Below are 17,860 nucleotides of genomic sequence, written 5' to 3'. Positions count from 1 at the left end.
TGCTACGTTCTGATGTATTCTTTGATTTTGAAACAGAAGCCTGTTGTTGTTGTTGTTGTTGTTGTCGGAGGCTGCAATGTGGAGTCGCTGAAGAGTAGCAGTAGCCTACTTATGAGACGTTTAGGGAACATTGGTATATTGTAGCATCTACCCATAGTTTCTAATGTTGCACTACATCAAAAAAAATGTTAAACCTCTATTTCCAATTGTTTTAATTATGTAGGCATTTGCTGTTCTTTACCCCTCTGTCTGGGTCCCTTAGTGGAATGCCTGTGCTTGGATTCAGCGCGAAGTAAAATCCTGCTACAAAGCATTTTAAACAAAGGTGCAGTGTTTTGGTAGATGCAAAGCTTTAAATTCATCGATCTATTACTCCTCGATCCTTGCTTAAACACCTGAAGCAAATCGCCTCCACTAAACACAGCCCCTTGCATTGGTTTTCAGTCTTAATGCCCAGCAGGACTGTTTTAGTCTGAGCTTTCCCAAAAGTATGCACAGACTTGTGCAGAGTACAAGAAAGTCAGCTAACTTTCAATGTTCAACTCATCATTATTTTATCATGTTTTCTCCCGAATTTATTCCTCTTCACTGGTTTTGAGTCAAAGGAGCGATGCACCATTCAAATCAGCGATTGCAGAACACACTACAAAATCTAAGACCTTGTCCTTCACGGGCAGGATGACATTTCAACAAGACATCATTCGTACAGACAATGAATCCTCATGAATGCAGCTAAGTGTACTTTCAATGTGACATTCTGACCAAAATAACCGAAATAACAGAAATTAGCTGGTTCCAGCTTCTTCACTTGCTACATTTTGCTGTTTTCATTTTGTGTGAGTGACAACATGTTCTTGCTATTGTAATTACATTGTTGCCCAGTTTGGCCCTTCTTGGCTTTGGGTTTTTACAGTAATATTTTATTTTTGATCTTTTAAAGACTACTGATAAAACATTATTGATAAGCAATTAAATCGATTGCCTCTCAATGGATCTCAACATGGCAACGGCGGAGAAGGCTGCTCGCAGCAAACCGTGCTAACAGTGCAAACAACGGCAAACCGTGCTGGCAGAGCCAACGGTGTTTGCCAGAGGGTGGGAGCTACTCTTGCACGATGACACTGATGGTAGGGACGAAGTTGAGAGCAGTGCAGAGCGGTAGCCATGAGTTAGCTTATTGGACACCATTAAATGAACTAAAAGGCACGCGTGGCCAACCTGGCTACGTAAACAAAGCACAGAGAAGCTCTGATTACAGCACACACAGCCGGAGAGCAGCTACATCCTTTGATCAGATAGACATTACTCCACCTTCACATATCAAATAGTTGTTTTCTGTTATATTAATGCTCTGAATATTGAACAGAGAAGAACCTTTCAGCAGGATGCCATCGTCAGGGAAGAGCTGTATTAATCTGTATCTCAACATACTATGCATTGGTATCGGAATAAATTAGCTGTTTGCTGGCTGGCACAGCAGTCTGAACCACTGGAGACTTTCCATTACGACTGATAATTGTTGTCTGGAGGGAAAATACCAGATGTTGCAGACGGAATGAATCTTTACACCGGGGGCTTTTCGAACAGATTAATCCGTGTCAGGCGCTCTTAAGGAACCTGCGGGGCAACACTTCCAATGAAAGAGTATGTAAATGGACTTCCATAGGAGCCGTTTTACAAACCATAGGAAGGTCCCTGAGCAAGAGGCAGGAGAAACAAGTTCCCCTTGGGCTTTTCAGTTGCGCTGTTATGTGAGCACACCTGGCTGGGCTCGTTCTTTCCGCTTAATGCTTTCTAGACATTACAACACATCTATACGCTAGCAACTGTGAACTTATCTTCAAATGCAAATTGCAGGATGTCCAGAGATGTGTAGCCTTAGACTTTTCTTTCCTTTTCGTTAAGTGGTGTGCACTGAAACGAAGAGCCAGTCTTGTATTTAACTCGAAAAATGGCTGTTTGAAGAACTACTTTCATGCAGGACTCGCAGTGAGACAGTCATTGCTTCAAAGAATGTGTCCTGAAACAATGAAATATGTCGTATTAGAAATGTAACACATTCTGAAAATTAAAAAAAGGGAACTAGAGTAGTAGTTTATAATCGAGCTTGGTATTATGATCCTGTGAGGTTCAGTTTGTGAAATGAAAAACGTATTTGATACAGTTAAAAAACCTATTAAAGAATGAAGATGGTAACCTCATCCAAATATCCAATACGCGTCAGGGTCCTGCTAGACGTTTATTTCACAATGATGACTGCCTTGCTGTTCATTATTCATCTAATATTGAACACAAAGCATTTAACATGTTCTTAGAGTTGAATTAGGAAATCAAATGGGATTGTTATCATTTTCATCATACTTCCCATCAAAATCTATAACCTCATCTCTTTGATTAATACAAAAGGACATATTGAGTTCATAGCTACGATTTAGAAAGGAATAAATAGAGCAGGTAAAATACTGGAGAAAAATAATAACGCAGTGCTTGATTATCTCCCATGTCTCTCGTCCATGTCAGTTTTTTATAGCGCCTCGCTCTGTTCTACATATTTTTTGTTTGATTTCATTTGGTCCATTTGGAATCCGGGGGGATTATTTATACGTGGATAATTCCTCAAACACAAATGTCTGAATGTGATGGAGAGCTTCTGGCTGAAAGAGTCAATACAATTCATCCTTTTTGTCCGTTTCCTGTTTCCTGCATTGAGCACACCCATTAAATCCCACAATCCACAATGCATGCAGGGAGGCTCATCTATCCTACAGACTTCTCTGCCACTGCTTCTATAATTTCTCCCCACACTCAGTCTGTGAACTTCCTTGATTTCGGTGCTAAATTTGAGCCGTGATGAAACACAAATCAAACGGATACTTTCGCGATTAGAAATGTGTGCGATACAGCGATGCATTGTTCTAGGACAGATCAAGGTTAGTCTTGTGTGGTCTCTCGACATGAATTATAAATAGATGCTGCAAGTGTGTGTCTTTGTGCGAGTGCAGTTTTTCAAACACAAAACTGCAAAAGAAAGTATACAAAGGCCTAATTGCCCAGCAGGGATGAAGAACCTGTGTTTGGTCTGTTGTCTTTGCTCTGAAATACTGAGAAACTGCATTTGATCTGACACCGATTGGACTGGTTGTACACTAGACCATGGTGAATATATTTCTAGTTTTCATTTCAAAAGCTTATCAGATGCCTTGTATAAGCTTAAAAAAAAGTCCAAACCAGCATGTGAATTCTTCATGTACAAATATGTGTATGACATTTCCTAAAATATTTCAATTTATCATCTTACGCAAAACACAATGCATTGTCTCATGTAAAGATAAATCAGACAAAAACACAAGCCCTGAATGCTAATAGTTCCAAATTTAGGGAAATGCTTTCTTTTTCTAGAATTAGATGAGACCCACTCTCTTTTCTGTGCATTAAAGGAACACTGTCTAGCACTTAGGGGGATCTAATGGCAGAAATTGGATTTCATATTATTAAGTATGATTTATTCAGTGTACCTGACCGCCTGCTGTTTTTACAGCAGCCTAGGATTGACAAAGCAAACATTGGTTATATATGGACCATTCGCGTCGAACATAGTTCTCCTACACAATTGGCACATGGGAGGAGTTACTTTTGGTTATAATCTGCAACCCCACTGCGAGATGATGGCCGATTCTACACACTGCACCTTTTTAAGATGAAGCAGGCAGGGTCTTCGGTTGTTTTAGCATAAAGACTGGAAACGGAGAATTAATACACGCACAAATATAAATATAAATTGTATGATTGTATAATTACGGAAACGGCTTTGAGGTGACTAAAGTATTGTTTATCAGTAAAGTATCTTATCATTAGATAAGCTAAACTAATAGTCTTAGAGCTACAGTTCTGTACAGATTCTAATAGAAAACATCAGGATTTTTCCTTAATTGTTGATTTATTCCTTTAAAGTCTTACTTGGGGATTCACTGCATCCCTCCTGAATTAAGGCCCCCAGGATATAAAGTATTGTGCTGCAAGAGTGCTTCCAGTATTAACGATGTCTAGCTCTTTGGCACGGGATTATGTAAAGGCCATAGATACCAATTCAATCTCAGGAATGTGTTTTTTGTACCTTGTTTCCCACATCGTTAGTGATTTAAACGCTACGCTGCATTCTCCCTTGTTCCATTCATTTTACATTTACCACAGTCTTATTGTAGAGGCCTTGTTGGTGGACAAGCATAATTGATGGTAGAATGCAACATTTTTTATTTGGCCTCAAGTTCAGAGCAAATGCATTTACCTTGCACAGATTAGTTTCGAATTAAACTTACACAACATGGGGTCTGAGCAATCAGCCCTTTCCCGGTAGCTCCCCGCGACTCATTTCTTTGAGCAAGTTTAATCATCTTTAATGGCAAAGTCAGGCTCTGCATATCTGGTGAGAAGCGAGGTCCATTCCTCATAAATTCATGATACCGTTGGGCCTGGGTAGAAGGTGGTGCTTAAGGCAAGTAAATGTCTTGTGTCATTTGTGGAAACGTGGAGAATGAAGTTGGCTGTGGTATTTTGTTTCGATTACACGACATAGTAAATTACCTATTGAGACAGAAATAATTAATTGTAATCAACCTGTATAACAACCATGCACACATTTTCAAATGTGTTAAGATAAATCTATATCAGACATGCAAATACGACTGGTGGTTATATTTTATTTTGAGTATGAGAATCTAGTCTAAAATATACTTTCACAGCTTGTAATACAGAATTGTATTAGATAGGGCAAGATTCTCTCAACAGCACTCTTCACACAGCTGCCCAGCCTTGAAAAACAGAACAATTCGAGAAAGAATGAACAGAAAATGTTTCTTTTATTTGGTCTCTAAATCATTAAAAACATGACATTTCTTCCTTGCAAAGAACCAAACGCATACAACTTTTTACGCAAAGAACTTTAAGGCAGGCAGACCATTTTCAATATGTTGTTGCTTCTTTTAGAGATCACTGTTGCTGTTACTTTTTAACCAATAAAAAATATACCCCAAGTTAAAAGATGTGCTTAGATATCAGTAGTCGCCTTCTGTGGTTGGCTATCATTGGCTCGTGTCACATGATATGTGGTAGTGTGCTGCGTGTGCTGCGTGTGTGTGTGTGTGTGTGTGTGTGTGTGTGAGTTCACTTGTGGGAAAAGATGACGCCGGCAGGATTAATTTATTACATTTCGTGCAGATCGGAGGTTTAAATTATGCAAACAAAACTCAGTGTCTCCAGACGGTCGTGATATCATTGGCTGAGTTAAAGCCAAACAGGCGGAGTCAGAAATCCACCACCTGTCTTCTGTAACGTTTCTCTCAACGTCGGGGGCAAGACAAGCGGTAGGAGAGGAGGAAACGGATACTGTGAAACCGCCTCAGGCTACTAACTGACAGAATGTAATCTCGCTAATTATTTACTGTAGGTATGGCCAGTTTACCTTCCCGGCCAAGTTCAAGGTTGCTGGAGAATAATCCTGTTGCTCTGCCAACCTGTCAAGAGCATCAGCAATGTAATAAGTATGCCTGTGGAGACAAGTGTATTTTGAAAAGACCGTATGCAGTTTGGGCGGAAATCGGCAAGTAGGCTGTCACATGAAAACGCACGGAAAATAAACGGGTAACGTTTTGTATGACACCATACGAACCGTTGTGTGAGGACACGTTGCTGAGCTATAGAGAGACTGTGGCTCCACACACACCTGCCTCGTGGTTAGTACTAGCTTACATAAGCACACTTCATATTTTCATTTTACGGGACAAAAAATATGTTTTTTATATGAAAATACAAAAAGAATGCTCTGTAATGTTTTTTTAAAATACAGTGTTAAATAGCTGCACAATATGACAGGGGATGTGATCTAAAAGGAGTTGAATAAACATTTATTTTTCATCTTGACTTAAAGTAACAGGTAACAGGTAACAGATGCTGACAGCTGGCTTACAGCAGCAGTCTCTCAACAATTCATGTGAGTGTATGGCTCAGCTTGAGCTATGGGTGTGCTCCTAAAACTGAGACCTGGGTTTTTTGGAAACAAAAAGAATAAAACCCTATATTTGACAAAACTCCAAGACATTGGCACTCAAACTAAATAAAATGAAATCTTCAATTCCCACTGAAGTCACACTGTCTGTAACCTAGAGGAAATCCTGCCAAATAGCTGTAGTATTTAAAACATGAGCTGTTGCAGTAAGTCACATCTCCTTGTTTATAACCCCGTTGGCTTCCAGCGGTGCTTGTAATGCCGTATTTGATACAGTGAGAAGCTTAAGCGGCCACCTAGTGATAAAATGAAAATTGGGGACTGCCTTTATTTGAAACGTGGCACAAGCATGGCAGTTAACTCAACAATTTGGAAGCTTTAAAGCTGCCCACCTGCACAAAATATATCCTTTTTTATAGAGCACTTGGCTGCGTGCCGCTCTAGTGTTTTTTTCTTCTTCCTGTTTGTAATCTGTATCCTCACTGCATCATTTATTTTCCAGGAATTATCTTTGCCTTCGCTTCTGCTGCACCATTTACACACAAATACCTTGCACATATTACTGCATCGGCACTTTTTCTTTATTACTATGACTCAATCTGCTCCTGTTTCTTAAGCCACAGTGTAACAACACACACTGTTTTTCACTGTAGTCTGAAGAGTAGCAAGCTCTCAGCCTATGCCGCTTTCAGAGATCACAGAGCTCCGAGTCTCTCTTTAATGTTTCAAAATGGTAAAATCACCCCAGGAGCACATGGTGTCTGCAGAAAGATGTGTCTCATTCCCTGGCAGAACAAGGGACATGGGATAACAGAGGCTTCCTCTCTGAATCGTACCATTGTTCCAGATTGCCGAGTCTGAGATAAGCAACCACGGGGTATAAATTCAGATGTGTTGTCTCAAGGGCAACGTTGTGCGGCTCAGACTCCCAGTAAAAGCAGCTCACATCCTGAACGGGGTCAAAAGTTACATCTCTGCTGTTGTGCTCATTATCAAAAGGCCACAGTTCTTCCAAAACCTTTCCGGTGCCACGCGATGTTTTGCTGTAGTTGCACTCATGCTTCACACACAAACACTTACTCATCCACTTTTTACCACCGAGCTATTTCACACAAACAACTGAGCCCGAAGAAGGCCCAAAGGCTCCCTTAACAGCAGTCAGCAGTTTAATGTAGTTTTGCAACATATGATGGAAGTGAGAAAGAAAACAACTCTATCATCTATATTTCTTTCCGATATTGGACAGCTCTCAATGGAATTTAAAGTGTTATTAGTGTGGAGTTTCAACACAGTAATCGCGAAGAGCTGTCTTCTCTCACAGCTCGCCCCAAAGTCCCAAGTGGAAAGACGTGTGCCGTACGCTAGCAGCTGTTACATTCAAATGATTGGGCTTTTTGTTGTGAACAATCTGTCATTTTTAGTGACCACACCAGGCGTTGTCATCGTCAAATGTAAAGTGGCTGGTGCAATAGTGACCTCAACGTTAGAGAATGTTTCTTGAGACAAGTCGCGAATCAGAGGCCAACAGCAGAGGAGTGTAGGCAATCAACTCCTCTCTGGACAAATAAGACTAGATAGACAAAATATGTGAATCTATGTTCAGTGAACAGACAGATGCATATGTATTCCACAAGTGCATGCACAAAAATCAACCGATGTAACAGGCGGTTGATGGAAATAGAAACTGTGTGTTTCTTGTTCTACACCTTCTGCCGTCTTTTTTTTTTTTAAGACGCAAGCTCCGCAAAGAAATCCATTACGTGCAATAGAAAAAGGGGACATTCATTTGTTCAATCGAATAGAGTGAAAGAGCAGAAGTCAACACGGTGGTCAGAGGCTTGTAATGTGTTTGTGCAACATGCAGAACCAACCTGCCCGAGCTGCTTTTGTGTTTCCTTTGAAACCTCAGTTCAGGTTGTACCGTCTGGTATGTAAATGTCCCTTTTCGGTATTGGCTGTCCATGTACTTTGACTGTAAAGTTAAAGAGAACATGTTATCTTGCTCTTTTGCAGCTGTTCTTTGAATAGGCTTTACTTTCCATAGTCGATGCAGTTTAGATTAATTTAGCTGGATTTAATTTAATGTTTGCAAAAACACAAACCTTATTCAAGCCTTGATGGTTGCTTGCCAAAGATCAGAATGTTTACTTGTTAGAATTGTGTATTTTGTCATTTTACTCTTCCTTCATCATCATGTTTTTCAGTGTGTTTTTTTCTTTATTTTTATAAACCATTGACAGTAGTACATGTTCTGTCCCATTCATGGTCAGTGTATAAAGTATTGTATTTGTCCTGTGTTGTAGACATCCTGGCACTCTTGCGATGAGGGCCGGTTGCTCATTGATGATTTGTGTTATTTTCTGACGCAGGTAATCAAGTTATGCCAAAAAATCTTGTCGGCCTTTAAAAGTCTACAGGGATGGAAATATGCTAGATGCATAGTTATTCAGCTTGTTTTGTATCCAATTCCTGCTCAAATTTACAAAGCACTCTAACCCATTGTTAGAGTGCTTTTATTACTATGAGATGGCCAGCGTGCAACCAATTGTTGGCTGCACGCTGCATATAATGATGACTAGATAGCAGTTCTTCCCTTTAAAGCTCACGCTGAGGCAATAACTGAAAACCATCGGATGGTTAATTTGTAGAAATGCTAAAGCTCAGTAGACCATCTGGCTTTTGATACTGAATATACCTTGAGCAAGACACATAAGCGTTGGTATTGATGTTGTTTTGATACGATAACAAAGTAATCCTACAGTCAAGCAATGGTTGAAAGTCGGGGGGGGGGAAAGGAAGCACCGTACTCTGTATTATTTTATAAGACAACTGATCTCAAGGGCTCTCCTCTGCGGTGTAATGTGAGAGAAACAGGATTGTATCACCCTCATCTTTCTCCTTGTGACTCCTTTTTAAATAATTCAAAGCCGGGCAATTCCGTCCCATTGAATGATATCAAATTATTCTGTGGGCTCCTGCAGTGAGACTGTTGAAAAAGCCAAAACAGCTTAGATTCGTAATATCTCCATGTGGGGTCTTGCCATTGTTGTCTTGCTCATCCTCGGGGCTTTGCAAAGAGAAAGTCATTTCTGAGGCATTCAACTGGTTTCTCACATCTGCACTATTTTACTCCGAGGGATTTGGTTCTCAACTGGAATGATCACAGTCCCTTTTGTGTTGTTCAGCTCGTCTCCATTGGAACATTAGGATATCAATCGATCTGCTGAAGTTACCCCGTCGTGCAGTTATTACCTCTATGGAAGATTGGTAACTGCCTCAGGAAATTGCTGGATGCCAAGAAGCACACTCCATATAATGACATCTAATAATTATGGTGTTGGCAAATGTAAGTGATTTTAAACACGTCTGTACTTTTTGAGAACAGCCTGCAATTAACATCAGTCAATATGGAGTACTTTCACTTCTATTTGTTACATGCACATCTAATATAAGGAGCACAGTTGATTATAATGGTGACATCATTTTTAATTAATTAATGTGACTTTGATTTGGCGCAGCTGTGTTTTAGGAATTATTTATTTCTGGAATTCGAGCCGTCAGATTCAAAAATGTTTTCAGTTACAGTAAAAATACTTTGAATGCTGCATTATGGCCAACCCTGTAGCCTACATAATTAAGTTTCCGCTAAACTGAATTCTCAATTATTGTTGGAGGGAAATGTTTTTTTGTCCCGGATCCCAGTCCTAGCAAAACAAAACAAAAACTTTAGGCAACAAAACCACTTGGCTGTAGGTTTAGTAAAAACATAATTGTTTGGTTTTAAAATAAGTAAGTTTCTTCTGTTATTTAAGTTACGGATGTAAATTGATATAAATGAATGTTGACTTTTGGTTTTACACGGGACATCACTGTTGCATATGAGGAACCTTGAACATCACTGAGATAACATGATGGTAAGGCTTCTGGAAAATCTGCCCAGACAGACCAAAGCACAATATCAGAAGGGAGATGGAGAAAATAATAAAAGATGAAACCCATTCTCACCTGCAGATATCTTGAAACAATGCTGACAAATCGGAGCAGCAGCCTGGCTGTGCTGTTCTCATCAGATCCCATCATCTATCTCGCCATGGCACCTGCGTCGGCTGCCCCATTGAATTTCAGCAGCCCGCTGTCCTTGAGGCAAGTAGGCAGAAGCCAAATTGTTTGCACACTGGTTAGCCACTTCAAGGTGAAACAACAACTGAGCTCTCAATTATTTCACACTGGCATATTCAGGCCTTACACAGGGGGATTGGAAGTAGAACAGAAATATGGACTGGTTTGCCCCCTTACCTCCTTACCTTGATAATAATTGCCCAGATCACCTTGGTAATACATCTGCCTTCTAAAGTGAGCCCAAATTATAGGTTCAGTATTGACATTTGCCAGCAGTGAGTCGGTTTTAGCAGGCTGCCAAAAAGATGGTTTTAATAGCAGACAGATGCAGTCTTTTGGCTGTCACAATTTTTCGGATTGGGAACTCATGACTCTTTCATGGGGTTGTTAAATAAATAAGGAGGGTAGATTGAGTTGCCTACAGAGACATGGACTGTGGCATATGGCCCAGGCAAAAATGGGCCTCAACAGATCGCCTTTTTGGACGCCATCATGGCGCGTGCTCCATAGCCACGAGCCGGCCAAGACAGTAAAACAATATCAAAGCAATCAAACGCGAGTAACAGAGAGGAGTCAGGTTTTTTTTGCAGCAGCAGCAGCAGGGCTCGTGGAGGTGTTTATTGCCTATGCAGAAGTGCCTGCTTAACATCAAAGCAACCGCTAAATCCCCTCATGGGAACCACACCAGACATAAACCCCTGAACCCAGAAGGATCAAAGACCAACCCACTATTCAACTTAAAGCACATTAAATACAAATGAATATTCTGAATATTATGTCGCGAATATAAATAGACAACCCACCACCTGGAACCCATCCTTTGCGCAGATCATATGGTAATCATGGATATTTTGAGAAAATGTATTGGGAGTTGAAAACCTGTTTTTGGCAGGAAAGTCAAGTTTTTAATAATTTTGAAACACTGAAGTTGTGTGCAATTGTCACAATCATACATTTGCACGTGATGTTAAAATCCAGCACATGCTATACTATATGGTCATTGGCACATTCTATAGTTAGTTATTCAAAAACAGGTATGCAGATGTGTTTCAACATTTTTCACTTCATTAAGTTCATGTTTATATCTATTTTTGCGGTTACTGTATAATCTGGTGCGCTAGTGAGGGTCTTGTTGTAAACAGTCAGTCAGTTTCACCCAGGTATGATCAAATAAGTCGAGCAGTGTCCCGGCTAACAGTGATATAAAGCAGGCTTGCTGCTGTCTGGCTCGTAGCCTCTTCACTTTATCATTCAGTCAGTGGATGCCGGTAACAAAATAAAGTGTAATGCTCACTTCGCCAACAATCCTGAAGAGAGAATGTCAATGAACAGTTTCCAGTAACAGACACATTCCTGCTCACTTCTGTAAGGATGTTTGCAGCGTGCCTCTAGGGGGGTGCGCGAAAGTAAGTGTAATGGCGGTCTGATGGTGTAATAATATTTAAAAATGTTTTATTTTAATTTAAAAAGTGGGATTTTTCACAAAATAAAAACATGAATTTTATAAATTTCCTTTGTAAGATTTAAAATTAAAAACGTACAATTTATATTTAAGCACATATCTAATTTAAGCACATATCTAATATCTGAGGAATGAATAAAATGGATGTTTCCATTACTCCCCAAGGCTTTTGAGACCTCAAGAATAGCTTCTCTTCTGCCTGTCTGTTTTCAAGTCAGAAGATAAATGAGCATGCTTTGATACAGCTTGCTGGGAAAAAGGAACATCAAAAGTCCCCATGGAGCCCTAAGCAAGGAAGCAAGGATGTGGAATAAAAAGAAATGGGACAGAGATCCAAACGTAATGCAGAGCGGCACCATGTTCTATTAAACTAGGCTGTCCTACTCGTATCCCTGGTCATTTCCCATAACCTTCAAAGGGTAACCTAATTTGCTCATGTTTCGCTAACAGACACCCCAAAATAAAATTATTGTTCAATGTCAGTTACTTTTTTGTTTGATTTTGAAGTTCACTAATTACTTTACCAATATTATCCCTTTTAAAGATCAACAATGTGCAGCATGAATGAATAATACTTAGTAATGGTGGTTTAATTAATGCTTAGAAGCCATACAAGTGAATGAGTGAATTACCAATGCCTTGAAAACAAGTACTTAGCGCTGAAACATATGATTAAATTACCTTGCAGCCTGAATCATCAGTTAATGAGGTATTCATATAAAGAAATTAAACTATAAGTAGAATATTTGGTCACTGAAAAAAACAACTAAATATGAGCTCAACTTGTGCATGGGTAGCAAGGCAATAAAAGGGTATTTTACCATATTTCACTTTCATAAATCTGTGTTAATGACGAGTAAAATTGTATCAAGATAAATGAGACTTTGCCTATTTACAATGGTATTTAAGTGAAACAATAAATGTAGTCATAATTCTACAATAGTAAGGAGTAAACAACTTTTCTCAGCCCAATATCTTAGCACCTAGGAAAGTAGTAGTTGTGTCAATGGTACAAACCAACGTTACCCAAACCCCACACATATGCAGTTGGGGTGTAACGGTTCACAAAATTCACGGTTGGGTTCGGTACGATACAGTGGAGCCACGGTTCGGTACGTTTCGGTACAGTAGAAAACTAAATGCCAGAGAAATGTACTTGATTTTAAAATATATGTATTCATTACAACTAACATCATCAAGTTATTCTTTGACTTTGAACAATGATGGAACTATACCTGAGTGACTCATCTTCTGGGGTGTCTTCTTAGCAACACATAAGCATAACAAACAAAAACTGCTCCTTAATGTTATGTAGTATTGTTACTTACATCTTGCTTACATCTTGTATTGTTACTTACATCTTGCAAAAGAGATTTTTAATCTCAATGGGACTACCTGGTGAAATAAAGTTTTTTTTTTTTTTCTTAATTTTTATTTTTTATTCAAACGTATTCGGTTCGTCATGCGTACCGAACCGTGAGCCTCGTACCGAACGGTTCAATACGAATACGCGTATCGTTACACCCCTAATATGCAGCATTCATTTTTTGGCTGTAAGACCGTGAAGTCTGTACCACTACTTAAAAATCAAAATCAGACCATCATATGTTTAAAAAAGTCCATAGATTGTTTAATACAACATACCATATTCTCAACAATTCAACATCAACGAAACTTTGTCAATAAAAAAAAAAAATCTGCATATTACCTTTATTGCACAGAACAATTTGAATGTATTTTCCATAGATTTCTTTTTTAGTATCTTTTTTTTTTTTTTTTAAGTTGGCTTGGACTACATGTTCCATAGTAGGTTCAAAATAAAAAAAGGAAGAACAGGAACAACAAAAAATACAGAATCCCACCGTCACTCGGGATCAAAAAAGGCTAGGTACAGTAGCCACACTTTGAACAAAGAGAGCATTCATAATCAGCAAGAGGGAGAACCATGAGCCATAGCCAGTGATTTTTTTTTTTCCTTTATGCAAAACGGATTACACCAAAGCTGCTTCAGATTGCTCCATGGGTGAAACCATCTGTGTCACTCCAACCATCTGCATATTCTGTCCATACTTCCAGACCATTACTGTGTCGTTGTCTGGAATGTCATCCATCATCAATAGCTTAGCCTTTATCCTCACACACGTTTGCAAAGCCCAGCTGTCCACAGTGTGTACTTGAAAAGGAAAGTCTGTAACCTCAGATCTTATATGCAGGACCAACTAGGAGCGTACTCTTCACAGTTCCTTTTCCCCTGACAAACATTCCACATTTCCGGGGAATAGCGGACCTGGAAATGATCCTGGAAAGTAGTATTTCCATGGCCTTGACGAGTGGAGCATCGGCATGAATAAATCAGTGATTTCATAAAACAATCAAGAAAAAAAGAACCAACAATGAAATAAATTATTCTACAGCTTGAGGAGCACATTATATCCAAAAAACGTGAGCACCACAACTTTTATTCCTCACAATAATTCCATTACATAATAGTTTTGGAAATGCAATTTTAAAAGTCAGGGATAAACGCTTATATGATACTGAAGTATCAAGGTACTAATGCCAACCATTCTGTTGGATGGTAAAGCCGTAGCATAGATGCTGCATCTATTGTTAGTACGGAGCCCCATCATATCATCAACATCTCACATTTCCTTCTGTATCATGCCCACAATCCATGTGTGTGCACTGTCTGGGTTACATCTAAAACTTAGGGATGAGTGACGCTGATACTGATATCATATGCAGGGTGCAAAATGCTTTATTAGAGTATTTCCCCAATGCTTGAATCCGATATTAAGAGCCACATTAAGCAACAGGATTTGCTGCTAGTTTCCAACACTAAATGTTGTTATATTTGTCTATTCAAACATCATTTTTAAAGTACAGTTGTGATAATTGGTATCAATAGTAAAAGTTGCACGGCTGTATTTGTATATTACTCAATCTACGTATTTACGGAGCACTTGTATTTGTATATTCCGCTTTTCAGGTCACATAATGACCAATGTAAACTGCTTTAGATTACCCGTCATTGCACTTTCTTGGTCAAGACGGTGGCTGTGAATTAGTAGTTGTGAAATTCAAGTCAAGTTTTATATAGTATGTCACACAACAGTTTTGTATCCTCCATATTATAATTGTGCCATACTATGTTATGTATTTCTGCTAATTGCCTTTTCTTTTTAATCAGGTATTGTGACACAGATATACTGTACATTTGATGGTTTACAGAACAATCATCACTTTAGGAAAGAAAACAGACCATATGTAGCACATAGTATAACAATGATGTATTCGAATGCATCGACTTTGTATAAATGTGCTCATCAACCCATATAAATCTTATTCATAACTTGACATCTAACCTTGGCAATAAAAAAAAGGAACAAACACTAAATTAAAGATACAGACACAAGACAGCAATGGCCAAACTATGATCTGCCCCTTGCATTCTGGCTGTTTGAAGTGTTTTTCTTTTACGATATATTTTTCCCAGTATAAATCCACAGGAGTATGAACTGCTCATGACAAATTTGACTTTCAATTGATGCCCCCACAGGCCTTGTAGAAACCACCAATGCCCTGTAGCAGGGGATGTGCTTTCATTCCCTCTCACTTGTGAAAGTCAAGAACTGCCTTCCTCTCTAGTGCTTCAGTCAGGAAAAAACGTATTAGTCAATGTTAACAGACCGGGATCCACAGGTTTGTAAGGGGGGAAAGAAAGTGTCTTCTTTTCCATTTGTCTTGTTTTTTGTTTTTTTTGTCCAAAATGTGTTAATTCCACAGCTCTGTTAAATCATTTTCATGTTAAACTTGCGAGGGGCATCCACTGTGCTGCTGCTCATGCCAGCGTCCGATTTCCGTGGCACATACTCAATCTCAATGTTGTGCTTGGTGGTGCCTTTACCTCTGCTCCAAAGGAAGAGCAGTACCAGGCAAAACAAGACGACACCAAGAAAAGAGATGAAGCCCATTGTGGTCGCAATGATCAACGTCTTTATATCAAAGGGGAAAGGGGCATTGGCTCTTGTACCGTTAGCACCAGTTTCTGTGGGCTGGTTGGAGATGAAAGCAAAGGTCTTGTTGGGCTGGTGTGGCCAGTCAGGCGAGTAGCTATGAATGTGCAGGTGAGCAAGGGAGGTGTCATTTCCTCCTGCGTTGCTAGCTATACACACATATGTACCATTGTCTTGAATCTGGGCATAGCGAACCTCAAGGGTGCCGTCTGGCAAGACAGAGAGCCTTCCAATTGTCTTGGTGGTGATAAACTTTTTCTGCGGGGACAGCCACATTATCACTGGGGCCGGATCTCCATCTGCTTGGCAAGCAAAATGAACAATGGCTCCCTCGTCAACAAATTTCTGCTGGGGTTTGCGATCTCTAATCCTAGACTTGCGACAAGTGAAGTAGTTTGGCTGCAGGACATCCGGGAAGTCTTTGAATTCTTTGCCTTGGACAAACTCAGGGGAGGCACAGGTAGGCTGCTGCCTGTTGAAGTTCAGTCTCCAGCGTCGCCGGAAAACCCATAACAGTCGGCAGTCACAGGCCAGGGGATTATCATACAAGGCAAGGGTTTCAAGGTTTCCAACTGAATGGAAAGCAGACTCCTCTAAAGTGCTAAGAGTGTTTCCAGACACATTAAGAATCTTCAGGTAGTTTAGACCACGGAAAGAGTAGGGCTCAATCATTGCCAGTCTGCCTCCTACCAGGTGAAATTGCTGCAGACGCAAAAGATCATGGAGCTTATTCCCCTCAATGGTATGGATGGGGTTATATGAAAGATTAAGAAAGCGCAAGTAAACCAAGTGCCGCAAGGCTACATAAGGAATTGTGGTCAGGTTGGCATTTGCAATGGTCAGGGAGGTGAGATTTAATCCATACAAGCAATTTGGGGTCATCGTATCCAGATACGGCCAATTGGCTATTTCCAATACTTTCAGCCGATATAGCCTTTTGAAGGAATAATCCCGTATGACATTTATATTGAGGAGGCGCAGCCTGAGCGTGATCAAACTGTGGAGGTGGGTAAAAGCCTCTGTCGGAATAGAGGACAGGTTGCACTTCTCAAGACTCAGATGCGCAAGGCTACTTAGGCCATGAAAAGCCCGGTGAGAGATGAAAACCAGGTCGTTATCACCCACCTCTAAAGATCGCAGGTTGTACAAATCCTGGAACATGTAGTCCAACAGGATGACAATCTTGTTCTCACTAATGTCCAGCTGTGTGAGATTGCTCAGGCCAGTAAAGACACCGAGCTGGATCAGCTTGAGCTTGTTGCTACGCAGACCCAATGTCCGCAAGCCGTAAAGGTTGTTGAACGCTCCAGGTTCAATAGTGGAGATCGTGTTTTCACTGAGCTCCAGGTGTTCGAGGTTGGGAAAGTTGGCAAACTCGTCTGGGTTGATGGTTCTGATGCGGTTCTTGCTGAGGTCCAGCAGTTTTGTTTCTGCAGGAATGCCCTCAGGAACTGTCATGAGCTTCTTGCGGTAGCACATCACAGAGCGCTCTTGAACATTGCACTCGCAGCGGGATGGACAGCCTGTAGTAGAGCCAGACAGCACAGTGCCAAGCATCAGGATCAGAATGGGCTGCCAGCAAGCCACTAGGTAGCTGTGCCCAGTCGCTTCCCCGGCCGCCATCTTATCGGTTACCTATGGAGACACAGAGAAGAGGGAAATATTTAGTTATAAGTGACACACCAATGATTTAGACTACCTTCCAATTCGTCAAATTTTTTTAGCTCTGAATTTCCTTCTTGTCAACAAAAAAAGCCGATTGCAGAACATTAAAATACGTAAGCTCAAACATGGACAATAGGAGAAAATTCGAATTAAGTTGTATGACATGGTTTGACATCACTGAGCTATGGGCGGATATGCAAATATGCTCTGGTAAATTCAGCAATTCTACATCATATGTGGCTGAAGTGTAGCCCTGCAGTGTAAACTTAAATCACAACACTTTCCTTTGGACATTGGGTCCATTTTCTACGAGATGGTTACTTCAACAATCACAAGTGCTAAAAGGATGCCATGCTGGTGTGACACAATTCCTAACAGAACAGTGAGTATGAATCCCGCTGCAATATTCATGGGGTAGACTTGAGATGAATAGAGGTGGGTGGTTACGAGGAATAAGGTATGTGCTTGCATAATTGAGAGCGCTGACAGTTTTGAATTCTGCATCGTGCACTATTCTGCACATGAGCCTCAAAGGGTATTTCAGATGCAAGTACCTGCTGTGACTGCGCAGCATTCTACCACACCTATATGTGACAT

General features: G+C 40.2%; 1 protein-coding gene across 1 annotated transcript; it reads right to left on the bottom strand.

The window, feature by feature from the left end:
- Positions 1 to 15,373: 15,373 nt before the first annotated feature.
- Positions 15,374 to 17,227, bottom strand: lingo1a (leucine rich repeat and Ig domain containing 1a; the record flags this gene model as incomplete). The annotated part of the gene is made up of 1 exon (XM_079270413.1): positions 15,374 to 17,227. Exon 1 carries the CDS (start codon positions 17,219 to 17,221, stop codon positions 15,374 to 15,376), a length of 1,848 nt encoding a protein of 615 aa, XP_079126539.1. The 5' UTR covers positions 17,222 to 17,227.
- Positions 17,228 to 17,860: the final 633 nt, after the last annotated feature.

Source organism: Melanostigma gelatinosum (genome assembly GCF_949748355.1).
Source record: "Melanostigma gelatinosum genome assembly, chromosome: 1".
Classification (NCBI taxonomy): Eukaryota; Metazoa; Chordata; class Actinopteri; order Perciformes; family Zoarcidae; genus Melanostigma; species Melanostigma gelatinosum.
This window is presented reverse-complemented; position numbering and strand designations above follow the sequence as displayed.